The sequence below is a fragment of the Xiphophorus maculatus genome, chromosome 12, assembly GCF_002775205.1.
Source record: "Xiphophorus maculatus strain JP 163 A chromosome 12, X_maculatus-5.0-male, whole genome shotgun sequence".
Classification (NCBI taxonomy): domain Eukaryota; kingdom Metazoa; phylum Chordata; class Actinopteri; order Cyprinodontiformes; family Poeciliidae; genus Xiphophorus; species Xiphophorus maculatus.
The window spans coordinates 2,054,460-2,071,480 of NC_036454.1; the positions used below are offsets into that span (position 1 = coordinate 2,054,460).

The 17,021-nt window shown below is 46.8% G+C and overlaps 1 protein-coding gene across 3 annotated transcripts; it reads left to right on the plus strand.

The window, feature by feature from the left end:
* Positions 1 to 492: 492 nt before the first annotated feature.
* On the plus strand, positions 493 to 16,327 carry LOC102235425 (phosphatidylinositol 3-kinase regulatory subunit alpha-like). 3 transcript variants are annotated; one of them, XM_005809720.2, is made up of 17 exons: positions 493 to 682; positions 3,126 to 3,598; positions 4,524 to 4,653; positions 6,110 to 6,202; positions 6,355 to 6,426; positions 6,504 to 6,620; positions 6,717 to 6,915; positions 6,996 to 7,078; positions 10,336 to 10,441; positions 10,522 to 10,620; positions 11,525 to 11,705; positions 11,779 to 11,904; positions 11,970 to 12,112; positions 13,219 to 13,395; positions 13,471 to 13,545; positions 13,857 to 14,027; positions 14,108 to 16,327. In XM_005809720.2, exons 2-17 carry the CDS (start codon positions 3,407 to 3,409, stop codon positions 14,295 to 14,297), a joined length of 2,154 nt encoding a protein of 717 aa, XP_005809777.1. In that variant the 5' UTR covers positions 493 to 682; positions 3,126 to 3,406; the 3' UTR covers positions 14,298 to 16,327. The 3 variants fall into 3 exon arrangements, with proteins under 3 accessions (XP_005809777.1, XP_023199104.1, XP_005809778.1); XM_023343336.1 differs by lacking the exons at positions 493 to 682; positions 3,126 to 3,598 and adding an exon at positions 3,993 to 4,012; XM_005809721.2 differs by lacking the exons at positions 493 to 682; positions 3,126 to 3,598; positions 4,524 to 4,653; ... (3 more) ...; positions 6,717 to 6,915; positions 6,996 to 7,078 and adding an exon at positions 8,493 to 9,032.
* The last annotated feature ends 694 nt before the right edge of the window (positions 16,328 to 17,021 follow it).

Genomic DNA, 17,021 nt, shown 5'->3' on the forward strand with positions numbered 1-17,021 from the left:
ACAGCAACCCCCCACTCCGCCTTTGTCTGACAGCTCTGCACGCTGCTTTAATATCTAGGTTAGCGGATGTGACGTCAGTGCCCAGCCCCCGTGACCAGCTAAATTCTGGTCTTTGTAACGTCTCATCGCAGCGCATGCTGGATTAACAGTAGAATATATATATATATGTGTGTGTGTGTGTGTGTGTGTGTGTGTGTGTAATTATGACTGGTAATATTTCAACTTAAAACCCAGTTTGATCGTGATGCTAAGTTTCTTGACATCCTCTGACAGCTTTTATTCTGAAGGTCTCGGCGGACTCGTTTGGTTCTGCTCAAATGTCTAAGAGCAAAAATAAAGTTTCATGAAAAATCTGTGATATAATTATACTTTTCATCTGCTACACGGCAAGTTTCGTACCAGAAACAAATATTTTTAAAGGATTTGACGACGTGGTCTATTTGGCTGCTTTTATTTTGACAGTCTATTCCGGAAGTGAGTGTGCGTAGCGACGAACTTGATGCCAGTCTGCTGTCGACAAGCTGAACGGACACGGTCTGCCAGCGTCTCCATCCTGAGGGTTTTCGCTAAATTAACGGATTCTTTCGGTTCTGGAGAACCTGTGGAGGCGGTATCCATCATGGTGTTCGGAGTTCGGTCTGCTGGACGGTTCGGTTGGTGAAAAAGTTAAAGAACCAACAAGGTGAGAGCTGTTTTCCCTCAACTAGCACGGTTAGCTGCTGGTTTCCTGTTTCCTGGAGCGGTTCTGGTCGGGTTCCTGGTTCTGTCCTGGTTCTGCTGCATCATAGAGCAGCTTTAGCTTTTAAAAACAGTTAACATCACGGCGGCCTGCAGAAAAACAGAAACTTCAACTTATTAGGTGAAGGACTTTAAAAAGCCGAAATGTGCCTTTAGAGACGGTGGGTTCATTTTCTGTTCATCACCGCAGATTCGTTACAAACTAAATATTTTATCAGTTAGAAATATTTTGAGTTAGATATTTGTTGCTTTATAAACAATTAATCTTACGCATTTTTCTGAACTCCCCTATAAATGTATGTTTTGGTCCGTTAAGTCGCATATTTAATAACCTAAAATACACATAAGCTCATCGGAAGATCGTTTTAGAAATATGCTTAAATATTTTTCAAAATGTCTTTTTACACACCATCAAAACAAATGTTAATGTATTTTTGAAACAGTGTTTATTATTATTATTATTATTGTAATTGTTGTTGGAGACAAAATGAGATCATTTATTGTATTTTTATTCTGTGTAAGTATATTTCCCATCCCTAAAATGTGCATTTTTTTTGTGCAAAGTTATTTGCAACAGATAAGTTACATGTTCATCTATTCATTACCATATAAATATTAATGACAAAATATTTGAGTTGCCAGTAATTAAAACTACTTGCTAATTAAAAAGATTTAATTATCTTTATCTATTTAAACACACAAACATGGCATTTTGAATCAAGTTGATCAAAATCAGCTGAAATATAAAAACCTGATTTTGGTTGAGAGTTGATTAAAATTCATTTTTTTCTCCAATAAGGTGAAGAGAGACGGATTGCTCTGTTTACTTTCAAAGGCTTAAAGGAAAAATGACAAAAATGAAAGATTACTTCAACATACTGTAAGCAGTGATAACATATTTTATGGCAGTTACATCAGTACAGCAAAGTTATATAAATAAATATTGTATTAACTCAGAAATGTTCAGGATGCAGCTGTTAAAATCTACAAACCAAATAAATCATAAACTAGAAATATTCACATAAATTTCAGTGTTTTTTTTCCTGCTGTTCATTTTATTTTCGAAATTTATTACATGATAATAATTAATAAAATGTTTAAATGGCTTAAATAAAACATTCTAGTTCCTGAAAATATACAAGTCAGAGGTCAGAGGTCAGCCTGTTTCCTCCTGCCGCCTGAAAACACGAATACATCTGGAAAAACCTGTAATTACTATAATAATTTTAATATAAAATATTCATGTTTTATTTTAAAAGTAAGCGATTAAAATGAACATTTATTTTTAGATTTAAAAAGAAAGAAATAATTTTCTGGGTGATTTTATTTGAGTCATAAAAAGTTTTATTTTTCTGAATTTGGTATTTTAGAACCTAAACGTTTTTTTTCAGCTGGAAAGCTTCAAAAAACATCTAAATATTTAAAATTTGATCAGTAATCTTCTCGTTAGTACAGTGGTGAGTATCCCCGCCTGTCACGCGGGAGACCGGGGTTCGATTCCCCGATGGGGAGTGAAGTTTGTTTCAGGTCCCTCTTGAAAATGAGATCTAGATCTCAACGGGGTTTGCCTGATTAAAGGAATAAAAGTTTCATGAAAATGTTTTGATCCAACAGTCGAGTCGATGTTTTTAACTGTAGGAGTAAATTCAAACCCCACAGATGTTTCCCCTAAATAAAATAACTTCCTCTAAACTCAGTGATTCACATATTTCTACATGTTTTCTATCAGCGACGCTGTGATGACTCAACCAATGACGGCCGTGAATTATTAATAAAATAACTGGAAAATATGAAACCCACTCAGTTTCCTGATATCTGCCACAATCTGGCTTTTAATAACAGAAAAATAACTTTTATTTCTTTCCATGTATAAAATTTGAGAAAGTTGTGAGTTTACATGTTTATATTGATATTTTTTCACTGTTGAGAATCTGCTGAACCGTTTCAGGCTGAAAACAGCTGAAACTTTAACATCCCGGCTCCAGTCAGACGGGGGCAGGTCTTCCTGTCATCGTCTTCCTGTCGTCGTCTTCCTGTCGTCTTCTTCAGGTGTTTTGCGTCAGAGATGCATTTAGAGGTTCTGGAGGAACCTCAGCAGGTCGTCATGAATCATAATTGATGCGTTCAAAGAGTTGAGCAACTAAACGACGTCCTGAGGAAACGCAGAGGCTGCAGCAGCAAAAAACACAAACAGGAAGTGATTAGCCTGCTGAATCTGAGAGGGCTCTGATTGGATGACTGACGCAGCCTGTAACCTTTGACCTATAACCTGTAACCTTTAACTTGCAGCTACCTGTATCCTGTAACCTTTAACCTGTGACCTGCAGCAGTCTGTAACCTTTAACCTTTAACCTGCAGCAGCCTGTAACGTGCAGTTTGTCCTCCAGCCCTCCAGGTGGAGCCGTGTCCCCCTCAGATGTGTCGTGTGACCGCGGCCGGCCTCCAGCTGATGCAGCAGGAAGCTGCGTGTGTGACGGCGCGGCGGTGGGTGCAGCAGGAGGGATGACATGGAGAGCGGAGAGACGCGCGCGCAGCTGGAGACGCCATCTTTACTCTCTTCTTGCCTCTAGAAGCTCTCAGGACGTCGCAAGAACGTATTTTTCTACCGTTTTCTATCCAGAGTTGATTTTTGCTACGAGCTGTGAAGCCATATTGGACCGGCGCCGGGATGAGCTCCGAGGGCTTCCAGTACCGAGCGCTGTACGACTACAAGAAGGAGCGGGATGAGGACATCGACCTGCGCGTGGGGGACATGCTGCTGGTCAGCAGGGGGGCGCTGCTGGCGCTGGGCTGCGGCAGCGGAGACGAGGAGCGGCCGTCTGAGATCGGCTGGCTGCCGGGCTTCAATGAGACCACGCAGGTACCGGTTCTGACCCGCCACATCTCTGCCAGGGCCGGGGAGGGCCGGGTTCTCCGTCTGTGACCTTTAACCTTTGAGGTGATGTCATCGGTGTTCAGTCTGAGACGACGTCAGTAAAGCTAACAAGTTATTGGTCCAATCAGTCCTTTGGGATTTACTGGACTCTCACGTTGCCGTGACGATAAATTACTAACATTAATGCAGCTCATAACTATTCATACCCCACAGATTTCTGCATAACTTTATTTATTCTGGTGAAAAGACAGAAATCTGTCAGTCATAAAATCTAGAAAATTACACATTTTTTATTAGTTTTTAGTCAGACTGGGACTTTAACGCATTTTAATAGTTAATCAGATTTTTCTTTTTCTGTTCAACAGTTCCAGCGGGAACCTTTGTGTTTGATCGTTTCCGGTACGCCAGTAAATCTGACACACGATAATAAACTTCACTGGGTGATGAATTGAAATCTTGTGGTTTTCCAGTAATATAATGGAAGAAAATACTTTTTAATTCTAATGAACATTTAACTCTGGAACATTAAGACATTTAAAATCATCAAAAATAAACAAATGAAATGAATTATGAAGTTTGTAAAACTCCAGGACCAAAACTCCAGACTTTTATCGTCCTGTTTTCTCAAAAGAGAAAAACGATAATTAATCCGAATGGAAATGATTGAGCTTGTTTTCATTGATTATGTGATTAATTGATTTATTGATTATTGTCAGGTTTAAACACATCCAGCTGCTTCTTCTCACCAGCTTCATTTCTGCTCCTAAAACCACCTGATGGGAAATTTATGATGAAATCCATCAGTGTCTCTGTTGCTGAGCTCATATCTGTTTGTTCCATAAATTAGCAGCAAAATGGGTTTCGGGTCGGAACCGCTCAGTCAGCCCCTGTCTGGTTCTGGTTCTGGCAGGAGAAAGGCGACTTCCCAGGAACGTACGTGGAGTTCGTCGGCAGGAAGAGGATGTCCCCGCCCACTCCGAAGCCCCGCCCACCCAGACCGCCGTCCGCCGCCTCCATGAGGACCGACTCGGAGTCGGAGGGTGAGTCCAGTTCCCAGGTTCTGGTTCTCTGTGAGGCCCGGTCCAATCGGACCTTCTGCAGCGACCCGGACCGTCCCAGCTGCTGTTGCTGACTAAACACAACTCGACTGCGTTCTGCTGCCATCAGCGCAGCACAGGAAGTGTGTGTGTGTGTGTGTGTTGTGTGAGGGTGTGTGTGTGTTGTGTGAGGGTGTGTGTGTGTGTGTGTGTGTGTGAGGGTGTGTGTGTGTTGTGTGAGGGTGTGTGTGTGAGGGTGTGTGTGTGTGTTGTGTGAGGGTGTGTGTGTGTGTGTGAGGGTGTGTGTGTGTGTGTGTGTGTGTGAGGGTGTGTGTGTGTTGTGTGAGGGTGTGTGTGTGTGTGTGTGAGGGTGTGTGTGTGTTGTGTGAGGGTGTGTGTGTGTGTGTGTGTGTTGTGTGAGGGTGTGTGTGTGTTGTGTGAGGGTGTGTGTGTGTGTGTGTGTGTGTGTGTGTGTGTGTGAGGGTGTGTGTGTGTTGTGTGAGGGTGTGTGTGTGTGTGTGTGTTGTGTGAGGGTGTGTGTGTGAGGGTGTGTGTGTGTGTGTGTGTTGTGTGAGGGTGTGAGGGTGTGTGTGTGTTGTGTGTGTGTGTGTGTGTGTGTGTGTGTGTGTGTGAGGGTGTGTGTGTGTGTGTTGTGTGAGGTTGTGTGTGTGTGTGTGTGTGTTGTGTGAGGGTGAGGGTGTGTGTGTGTGTGTGAGGGTGTGTGTGTGTGTTGTGTGTGTGTGAGGGTGTGTGTGTGTGTGTGTTTACTGTCATTACCTGCCTGTTTTCACAGAGTCTTCTTCCTCTGGTTTCCTCTCAGAAACAAACCTGTTGCAGGTTTTTAGCTTTCTGCCTTTCAATGACCAGCAGCTGCATTTTGTTTCCATGGAGACGAGGAGAGCTTCGTCAGCTGGGCCTGCAGCAGCTTCCTCCATCAGAACCGGGCTGGGTCTGGGCTCACCAGCCTCCGTGGCCTCATATCTCCCAGCACCAGCAGCTCATTCAGGATCCGTTTGGTTCCTTCCTGCTCGGTTCAGCAGCAAAATGGTTTCATCCCCACAACCTCGTTATTCAGTTCGTTTCTGTTTCACTTGTCAGAAACTTTTCACTTTCAGGACATCCCAACAGTGCTGGACATCGCTAACTGAACAGCTAGCATAGCTAACGCTAAGGCATTAGCGTTAGCTATGCTAAGGCATTAGCATTAGCTAAAAACCAACACAGTACTGATCAGAATCCTAACGGCTCATCATCAGCAGAGCAGCTTCGGTTCTATTAGCTCATCTTTACTAGCATCTGCTGCCTGAAAGTCAGAGATCTGGGTCCAGAACCGAGCCGTCAGAACCAGAACCTGGCTCTGTTTGTCCAGAAGTTCTCTGTTAGAACCTTTTGGACCAGACGGCACCTCTCAATTGGGTTCCAGAACCTCCATGTTTGACTCTTTGTGTTTGTTGCTCAGGTTTGGTTCTGCCGGACCTGCCGGACCAGTTCGGACCTCCAGACACAGCGCCGCCGCTCCTCAGCAGACTGATGGAGCTCATAGAGACCAAAGGTAGGCCCAAGCCGCTCCGTGTCCAACCTGACCCGGTTCTGCTGCTCCGCTGGACAAGGTCTCTCTGTGGAACTGTTCAGAACCAACAGAACCCAGTCTCTACTGGACCTTTCAGCATCCGGTCATCAAATTGATGTTGTGTGTCTCTGCAGGTTCTGACAGCCCGGTTCTGTACCACAGCATGAGTGGAGGGGTTCTGGACACCCGGCAGCTGGCCGACACCGGTGAGGAACCAGAGCCCGTCCTGCGGCCCGTCTGCGGTCTGCTCGGTTCCGTCTGACTGAGGTGCGTTTGTTTTCAGAGCCGGAGCAGCTGGACGTGCCGTCGCTGTGTGACGGGGTGGTCCGGTTCCTGCAGGACCTGCCTGGTCCGGTCCTGCCCGCCTCGCTGCAGGCCGACATGAGCCATGCCGTCCAAGGTCAGCAGAACCAGAACCGGGCCAGCTGGCGCTCCTGTCAGTCAGGCGCTGGTGAAACGTTCCGACCCGTTTTAATGTCCCTGGTTCTGTCCGCAGAGGTCCGGGACCCGGAGGAGTGCGCCCAGGTTCTGCGGGGCGTGGCGAGCTCGCCGGCCTGCCCGGCCCAGTTCGGGCTGACCCTGCTCAGCGTGGTCCGGCACCTGGCCCGGCTCTGTCTGCACGGCTCCAGGAACCAGCTGAGCCCGCGGGTTCTGGCCGAGAACTTCAGCCCGCTTTTGTTCAGGCAGCCCGCTGGGTCGGTACCAGAACCCAGAACCTTCCAGCAGGTCCTAACGGTACCGCCGGGTCTCACCGGGTCTCTGTTGTTCTGTCCAGGTCCGACTCCTCTCTGGATCCTCTCGTTCAGGTTCTGGAGGTTCTGATCACCAGCGAACTCAACATGACCCAAGCAGCACCAGGTAACTCTGCCTGATCCTGGTTCTGGTTCTGGTCCGGCTCACACTAATCACTATAATCTTTATTCAGCATCTTTTTCTCTTTCTAATTTCATAAACAAAGTTAAGCAGGTAATCTGTGAGGCGTCGCCCCCTGGCTGCAGCCAGCGGTACTGCAGCTCAGACACAAACATGGCCGCTGAACTTCTTCTTCTCTGGATGTTTGGTTTAAACTTTGTTAAAGGCTGAAGTCTGGAGCTGCTTCAGGTTAGGGGACTCAGGGACTGGACTCTCGGGAAGGTTCTGGTTCTGAAGCTTGGCAGCACGGCGCCGTTACACAAACATCCATTAAACTGATGATCATCTGTTTTCTGCTGTATTAATATTTAATCCTCCAGATAATATCTAAAATAATCCAGTTTAATCCAGAGAACAATAATTAATTCTGATTACATGGAAATCAGATTTAATGTAATAAATTAGGGCTCAAATTATTAATTGTAATGAATCAATTATTATCAACTAATTTAGTAAATAATTGTTAACTGGAGCATTACCGAATAATCAATGCAGTCGGTAGGTAGGGCCTGTAGGGGGCGCTCTGATGGCTTCCTACCGCCACAGTTCAGTTCCTCATCTGGGGACAGGAAGCGGCAGGGTCAGGGTGGAGTTCACTTCCTGTTGCAGCGCCACCTATTGGTCTCTCTGCTTCTGGTTCGGTCCAGATCAGCCGGACCGCTTCAGGTTCTGGAACCTCAGTGTGTTACTGTGTGTGTGTGTTGGGGTGTGTGTGTGTGTGATACTGCGTGTGTGTGTGTGTTACTGTGTGCGTGTGATACTGTGTGTGTGTGTTACTGCGTGTGTGTGGGGGTGTGTGTGTGTGTTACTGCGTGCGTGTGTGTGTGTGTTACTGTGTGTGTGTGATACTGTGTGTGTGTGTTACTGCGTGTGTGTGGGTGTGTGTGTGTGTTACTGCGTGTGTGTGTGTTACTGTGTGTGTGTGTTACTGTGTGTGTGTCACTGCGTGGGTGTGTGTGTGTGTTACTGCGTGCGTGTGTGTGTGTGTTACTGTGTGTGTGTGTTACTGTGTGTGTGTGATACTGCGTGTGTGTGTGTTACTGTGTGTGTGATACTGTGTGTGTGTGTTACTGCGTGTGTGTGGGTGTGTGTGTGTGATACTGTGTGTGTGTGTGTGATACTGTGTGTGTGTCACTGCGTGTGTGTGGGTGTGTGTGTGAGATACTGTGTGTGTGTGTGAGATACTGTGTGTGTGTGTGAGATACTGTGTGTGTGTGTGTGAGATACTGTGTGTGTGTGTGAGATACTGTGTGTGTGTTACTGTGTGTGTGTGTGAGATACTGTGTGTGTGTGTGAGATACTGTGTGTGTGTGTGAGATACTGTGTGTGTGTGTGTGAGATACTGTGTGTGTGTGTGAGATACTGTGTGTGTGTGTGTGAGATACTGTGTGTGTGTGAGATACTGTGTGTGTGTGTGATACTGTGTGTGTGTGTGAGGGTTCTGCTCGTCCCCCGTTGAGTCGGTCAGACCAGCAGCTGAATCGATGACATCATCCATCCCCGCGGTGACAGATGATGCTGCGGAGGAGAAGGGGGGGCGTTGCCGTGGTGATATCCCTGCCTGCGTGTGATTGGCCGAGGCCGGCGGTGATGTCACACATCTCCAAGCTGCTGTGCCGATCTTTGAACAGAGGCAGAGATGGAGGCAGGCGGACGGAGGGGAAGCTTCAGCGCCGATGAACGGAGAGATGCTGTCTGGTTCTGACCTGCAGCTCAGCCGCTCACCCTGCTGCCGGAACCAGAACCAGAACCAGAACCTGGAGGGGATGACATCCGGGTGTTAGAGCTGAATCGTTTCACCCGAGAGCCATCATGGAGCGGGAGCAGCGGGGCAGAACCCGGTCGGAACCGCTGCTGGGCCGAGACCAGATCCTGTGCTACATTAACATGCAGAGACCAGGTAGGGCCTGCGGAGGGCGCTCTGATGGGTTCTGCTGGCTCCAGACCCGGTGACGCAGCATCCGATCTGCTGTCGTCATGGTTACCGGCTCGTTTGGCTGATGTCATCGTTTGATCAGGATTCCCCAAATAAACATTTCATCTGGTTTTTACAGCTTAAAGAAAGAATCAAACTTTTCACTGTTACTCCATAAAAAAGCCTTAAGACGGCCACTTCCTCTCTCACTTCCTGTCTCACTTCCTCAAACTTGACCACGAAATCTGATTCTGGTGGAAAATGTCAGATTATTTTTAATGTTGGTGAATTTATCACCATTAAGCAGAAATGTTACAGTAACTGAAGCCGGAATATTTTTATGTTTTACATCTCAAAGCGACGGTTTGTTGATGAACAGAGCAGGACGACTAGCGTCCAGCTAGCATCCAATTAGCATCCAGCTAGCTGTCCAGTTAGCATCCAGTTAGCATCCAGTTAGCGTCCAGCTAGCTGTCCAGTTAGCATCCAGTTAGCTGTCCACTCGGCATCAAACCGACTTCAGAAAACTGGCCTCATGTCAACATCTAACGACATCACGCTCTGCTGATGACATCACGCTCTGTTTCCTGGTTGATTTGCTCCAGACTAGGTAGAAATGCGACTTTGCAACATTTTACAGTTTGCTCAGAATTGGCGTGAGAACTGGATGTTACCATGGTTACTAAGGCTTCAGGAAGGAGGAAATGTCTCTGGCTTTCTCCACCAATCAGAGCTCAGATCTTCTTAATGTCCAGAGGAGACGATTTATCAGCTGGTTACCATGGTTACTACTCAGAATAACTTCTGTAGAGATCTGAGCTTCACTTCCTGTCTGTAACCAACAACCTGGTTGAATAAAACATTTGATTCCCGTTCTGTTCTGTGTGGACCAGTCAAAGTAAAGCAGTTTTTAGTGATCCAGCGGGTCGGAACATCAGATGGTGAGTTTCCGCTGGTTGTTTTTAGAGCAAATGGAATATTTCTGTTTCAGAATGAGTTGTTCTAAAGTTCTTGGCACAAAGTGCTGAGTAAAAAATCCTGAAGACGAGTTTTATCTGCATGTTCAACTTCCTGCCACATGATCTGAGGTTTTATCTCTGATCGCTCGTCAGCAGAAAACTGAACAGAAAGCAAAAGCTGCCTTTTCTGATTTCCACGAACAAACCTGATAATGTTTTGAGCTGCAGGCGGTGGAACTCCCAGCAGGTCTGAGATTAACAGCAGACGCTGCGACGCGCTGTTAGCTTCTTCCATCATTCTCATCATTTTTCTTCTCCTTCTGCTGCAGCTCTGCCTCCCAAACCGGTGAAGGCCTCCATTGCTGCTCCCTCCAGCAGCTTCAACAACAGCATCTCCCTGCAGGACGCCGAGTGGTACTGGGGGGACATCTCCAGGTGAGACACACCTGTCCTCTGAGAGGGAGGGGGTCTGCAGAGACGCCAGAGTGACTGACTGACTGTCTGTCCGTGTGCAGGGAGGAGGTGAACGAGAAGCTGAGAGACACAGCCGACGGCACCTTCCTGGTGCGGGACGCCTCCACCAAGATGCACGGAGATTACACCCTGACCCTCAGGTAATGCCCCGTTACCCCTATTACCCCCCGTTACTCCCATTATCCCTTATTACCCCCCCCCCCCCCCCATACCCATAATACCGACTGTTACCCCAACGTCTGACTGACACCAACTTCAGTCAGACGTTATTTTATGGGCTGCTAGCCAACCAGTCCAGTTTCAGGTTATTTTCTGATGGAAACAGATCAGGAGTTATTTTAGAACTGTATGTAATTTAGCCCCGCCCCCACACTGAAGGGGGCGGAGCCAGGACAATCTGATGGGCGGGGCCAAGTATAGGGGGTGCTTAGTAGATGGTTGAATTTTTCTAAATAAATAAATAAAAGCAATTTACAACAATTTTTTAACTTTAATTGTTTTATAAAGCAACTGGCAAAAAAAATTGAGTATAGTTTTTTTTCTTTTTAAAAAAAGCTACTAAAGAAAAAAGATTAATAACAAATATAGTGACTTTTTGAAAATAGACTTTATGCAAATAAACAACCAATTGGAAAATGAAGCTGCAGTAGCCACTGTTCCACCCAAAGAGGGCAGCACTGAGGTGGTTTCAGATAAACCCGTTCAGTTTATCTGCCAAAAACGACTCATGAAAACCCGAGAACGTTTTCTTGTTTTTCTTCCCATCAGCACAAAATGTGCTGAAATATGAAAAAACTTCATTTTAGATTCTAATCAACTTCCTTTTTTTAAAGATTCTTTCAAAAGCATCTTCAGAACCAAAGAGTCAGAATAATTTCCCAGAAGTTTATTATAACTGAGCTGAACTCATTTCCTCCCAGTTTGAAGCAACGTTTAATAAATCCTGGTTGTCGTTTACTTTCTGGAGTTTTTCTGAGCTGATTTCGTCACCGGAAACCCGATCAGCTGCTGCTGGGACAGTAAACATTCTGGTTCTGCCTGCAGGAAGGGAGGCAACAACAAGCTGATCAAGATCTTCCATCGGGAGGGGAAGTACGGCTTCTCTGACCCGCTGACCTTTAGCTCGGTGGTGGAGCTCATCAACCACTACCGCCACGAGTCTCTGGCCCAGTACAACCCCAAGCTGGACGTCAAGCTGCTCTACCCGGTGTCCAAGCACCAGCAGGTAGGTGTCTCCGCCCGCCCTGCGGCCCACGGCGCCGCGGCCCCTCTGATCGGCCGGCCGTGTCGCCCCTCAGGACCAGGTGGTGAAGGAGGACAGCGTGGAGGCCGTAGGCAAGAAGCTGCATGAGTACCACCTGCAGTACCAGGAGAAGAACCGCGAGTACGACCGGCTGTACGAGGAGTACACCAGAACGTCGCAGGTACGGCCGGCGAGACGCCGCGCAGGCGGCGCTGAGGGCGGCGTTTAACCCCTCTGCCCCCGCAGGAGATCCAGATGAAGCGCACCGCCATCGAGGCCTTCAACGAGACCATCAAGATCTTCGAGGAGCAGTGCCAGACGCAGGAGCGCTTCAGCAAGGAGTACATCGACAAGTTCCGCCGCGAGGGCAACGACAAGGAGATCCAGAGGTGGGCTGTTACCACGGCAACCATCTGCAGCACACACAGACTGGAGGCTGGGTTGCCATGGCTACAGAATCAGCTGGAAGAACAGACCTGCTGATGAATTCAGTTTGAACGATTCGGTTCTAAACCTGCAGCTCAGAACCTGAAAAATATTCCTGCCATTGTATCTTATAGGTAGTCCATTGTTTTCTGTCCGCCGGTCTCTTTGCGCTGGCCGGTCTCTTTGCGCTGGCCGGTCTCTTTGCGCTGGCCGGTCTCTTTGCGCTGGCCGGTCTCTTTGCGCTGGCCGGTCTCTTTGCGGTGACCGGTCTCTTTGCGGTGGCCGGTCTTTTTACGGTGAATGTTTTCATCTCCATACCATCTTCATCCCAACACCAGAGTCAAGTTAGTCTTACGTTTCTAACGTGAAACTTATTGTACCAAAATAAAAGCGTGTAAACAGCCAGTAAAGCCCAGTATGATGATCAGCTGCAGCGTTTCCCTCCACGTCAGCTGGACAGGAAGGAACTGATGGTGTTGGGTTTTCAAAATAAAATACATTTCATGTTTTATGATATTTAGATTCATTTCAAGCTTTGAGGATGTTTAGTATAAGTGCACAAATATGATTTATGTTGTTTTAACATGAAAAAGAAGAAAAAACATAATTGTGAAGATTTGGGGCTTTTATTTTGTCATGCACTCAGAGCATAAAGCATAGAACTAGAATGAATAGATCAGTCCCTATGGATCAGGGCCACTGTCACCAATAACCCATGTAGAATTTCTTTCAGTATCGGGTACAGATAATAACATCTGTGGTTCTGACCCGGTTGGTTCTGACCCGGTTGGGTTTTGGCTCACTTGGGTTCCCACCTGGTTGGGTTTTGGCCAGGTTGGTTCTGACCCGGTTGGTTCAGGCCCAGTTGGGTTCAGACCCGGTTGGGTTCTGGCTTGGTTGGTTCTGACCCGGTTGGTTCTGACCCGGTTGGTTCTGACCCAGTTGGATTTTGGCTCGGTTGGGTTCTGACCCGGTTGGGTTTTGGCTCGGTTGGGTTCTGACCCGGTTGGTTCTGACCCGGTTGGGTTTTGGCCCGGTTGGTTCTGACCCAGTTGGGTTCTCTCTGAAGGATCATGGAGAACTACGACAAGCTGAAGTCTCGGATCAGCGAAATCGTGGACAGCAAGCGCCACCTGGAGGTGGACCTGAAGAAGCAGGCGGCCGACAACCGGGAGATCGACAAGAAGATGAACAGCATCAAACCGGACCTGATCCAGCTTCGCAAGACCCGGGACCAGTACCTGATGTAAGCCCCGCCCCCAGACAGGAAGCGCTGGCGGTGGGCAGGAAGTGGGCTCTAACAGCCGTGTGTTTGTTCCAGGTGGCTGACCCAGAAAGGAGTCCGGCAGAGGAAGCTGAACGAGTGGCTGGACCTGAAGAACGAGACCACCGAGGAGTGAGTTCTGACCCGACCCGACCATTGGGGACACTTTGACTCTTTTTAGGCCAGAGAAGAAGAATCAGACCAAGAGTTAGACTAAAACAGATGGACCACCTGGTGGGACGTTAACTACAAGGTTTTAGCCTTAAAGACATTTCTGTCAACCTTCAGAAATTGCTGAAAGTTGACAGAAATGTCTTTAAAAACCACATTGAAACTGAAGGTCAAAGGTCAAACAGTTCCTCTAGGAGTTCAGAAGCTGAGCAGCTGTTAGCCAGATTGGTTGTTGCCCGTAGCAACAGAAATATTGATGTCGCTGTCCGCAGTGAGTACAGCACGGTGGAGGATGAGGAGGACCTTCCTCACCACGACGAGCGGCTGTGGCGTCTGGGGAACATGAACCGGCTGCAGGCCGAGGGCCTGCTGCGCGGCAAGCGGGACGGAACCTTCCTGGTCCGGGACAGCAGCAAGCCGGGCTGCTACGCCTGCTCCGTGGTGTAAGCCCCGCCCCCACCCGCTCACCCACCTGTGGGCTTCGGGGTCCCTCCCTCACCTGTCCCTCTTTCTCCCCCCTCAGGGTGGACGGCGAGGTCAAGCACTGCGTCATCAACAAGACCGGCACCGGCTTCGGGTTCGCCGAGCCGTACAACCTGTACGGGTCGCTGAAGGAGCTGGTTCTGCACTACCAGCACACATCGCTGGTCCAGCACAACGACTCGCTCAACGTCACGCTGGCCTTCCCCGTCTTCAGCCCGCAGCGCCGGTGACCTCTGACCTCCGACCCCAACACAGTGTCACGCTGGCCTGCCCCGGCTACAGCTCACCGTGACCTCTGACCCATTATGGCCTCGCTCAGGCCCACTTCCTGTCGATCAGAACCGGTCTCCTCTGCTGGGATCATATGGGAACCAATTAAAACCCAATAATCAATATCTCTGATATTTGGGCTCAAGGCCCAAATCAACACACTGGTCAAGCAAGATGGCCGCCCTGGGCGTTGTGACATCATCTGCGCTGCGGCTGGCGATTATTAGCCATCCAGTATTCTATCGATTATTCTTACCATTAATCGGTTAATCCAATAAAAATTTGATAAGCTTTGGTAAATTCTACCATAACAACAGTATTAATATCAGATATCGGCCCAATTTGTCATATTTACGCATCACTACTGATACTTTTCTGTAGTTTAGATAATTAAACCGTAACAATAATAACTCAATTTTTAAGTTAACCTGGACAAAAGTATCCTAAAATATGAAATTATATTTAATTTAGTAATAAACCAGCAGCCTCACAAAGACCATAGTTCAGTTTTTAGGTTCATCTTCAGTGAGTTTAATGGATGAACTCATTTATAGCTTCTGTGTTAGCGACGGCAGTGTTCAGTGTTTCCTCTCACCTGTATGAATGCACCTGCCGCGCTCTTCACCGCCACCAGGCTAACGGCTACCGGACTCCAGTTAATTCCAGGATGCTTATTGGTCCTCCACGAAACGATAAAACCCCGGATATTATCATAAACCAATGAAATCCCAGAACAAACTTATAAATGGGACGTTATGCTGCTAGCATTAGCACTTAGCAACAACTCAGAGGAAGTGAGAGCGCTAAATAACGAAACATAACGAAACTTGGAGGCAGATAATTTACCCCGAGGAATTTTAATAATGGCGGTTCTGTGGTTGGAGGAATCGTTTCAGCTGCGTCGCCATGGAGCCCAAACGGCCCGATCGATTATCTCCCAGACCTAAAACAAAACTTATCCAGCAATAAATGGCTGACCACCCTGCGGGTCCATGTGTTCCCGACCTCCAAACCCTGGTTCTGACCCGTGACCCTTGACCCCTGCCTCATCAGTCAGCAGAAGCCATGATGTCGGCCGTTGGACGGCTCGTCCAGAACTTTCCTGAACACTGTGAACGCGTCAGAGCTCATCCCGTCCCACTTCCTGTTTGGTTTCAGCGCGGCTGGGCTCTCCAGCGCCACCCAGCGGTCCGGAATGAAACCCGACCTGGTCTGGTTCTGGTTCTGGAGAGAAATCAGGGAGAAAAGAAGAAAAGCACCAAAACCTCTGGAATCACTTCAGGACGAAACGTTTGTTTGGACTCGCAGGAAGTCGAGATATTTTTCCCTTTTCTGATGTTTGTTTCTGTTCTGGAGGAAAACCAGGTACAGAAGCTGAACCTGTGGCGTTACCGTGGTAACCGCCTCTTACAGCTTCGCTTCCAGGGGATTTTGAAATAAGTTTTAAAACTGTTTGTTTGTAAAAGGACGAAAGTCGTGCATGAAATGGGAACAACTTCTTGTTTTTCTGTTTCCTGTCTGCTCTCCGGCGATGATGATGATGATGATGATGATGATGATGATGCGTCGAGCGAAGCAGAACCACCAGAAACGTTTTTCTCGTCATAACTCAGATTATTTTCGTAACGTTGAACTCTGAAGCTGAAATCTTGAATCTTGAACTTTTATTTCTGGTTTCTGATCAAATTAAGTCCAAGCTGCAGGTTTGCTTTAAAAATGAAGCTAAAAGGTCAGAGGTCAACTGCAGCTTGAGTTTCATGTTTTATTTTGATCAGAGGAGAAATTAGAACAATGAATAATTAGGATTGTTAAATATAAGAAAATCTTTTCTGCTCTTCTTTCATATTTATTCTGTTTCTGTTTGTCCTTCCTGAGAACTAAAGGAGCAAACAGAACCTGGTCCGGTTCTGGTTCTGGTTCTGGTCCAGTTGTCTCCTCCTGCCTTTTGCTGTTGATGTTTAGATCAATAAACTCCAGGTTGTGGATTTTCTCTCTCTGACTTCCTGGTCAGCTTCAGGTATCGCCATGGCAACGCCACACTAAGCTCACCTGCTGGTTTCCTCATCAGGTCGGGTTGATGGAGACAGAAAAATAAGATAAAATTATTGAACCAAAATTATTTAAAATATTAAAGTTTCTCTGTTTTTAACATTTTCAGTTTTTTGTCCAAGATTTCAGTTTAAATTTATGATTTAAAAAAAATCTGAAAATGTTTAATTTTTGGACTAAATCAGGACTTTTTTCACTTTCAGCCTTTAAGAGAATAAAACTTGTCATTCTGAAATGAAGGTTTATTATAACGACACGAAGACAGAAAACATTATCAGCTCAAATTAAAGACGGAAACCAAATATTTTTACATATTTATAAATCACATTTTCCACATTTATTTCTTAACTACCAGCCTGGTATTAGAGTCTCAGTAGTAAATTTTTCATCAAAATATTTTTACATTTCAATTGATCCTCATTTCTTGTTTAACTAAAATCTGTATAAAGTTTAAACTGCTGATGTTGGCAGACTGATCCGCTGCGCCGCGTTCATTGAACGCCTCGCCACGACGCCTTCAGGTTCCCTGTATTTATTCTGACAAACAGGAAATCAGGTTGGTGGTTAACTTCAGCCAGCGTCTGCCTCCAGGCTTTAAATCAAACAGAATAAACTGGCAGCAGTTAAACAGCTAA

Coding starts and splice junctions, on each gene's coding strand:
- LOC102235425 (XM_005809720.2), top strand. CDS start 3,407: ATGAGCTCCGAGGGCTTCCAGTACCGAGCGCTGTACGACTACAAGAAG. Junction 10,442..10,521: donor TACTGGGGGGACATCTCCAG/GTGAGACACACC, acceptor GTCCGTGTGCAG/GGAGGAGGTGAACGAGAAGC. Junction 14,028..14,107: donor TGCTACGCCTGCTCCGTGGT/GTAAGCCCCGCC, acceptor CTCCCCCCTCAG/GGTGGACGGCGAGGTCAAGC.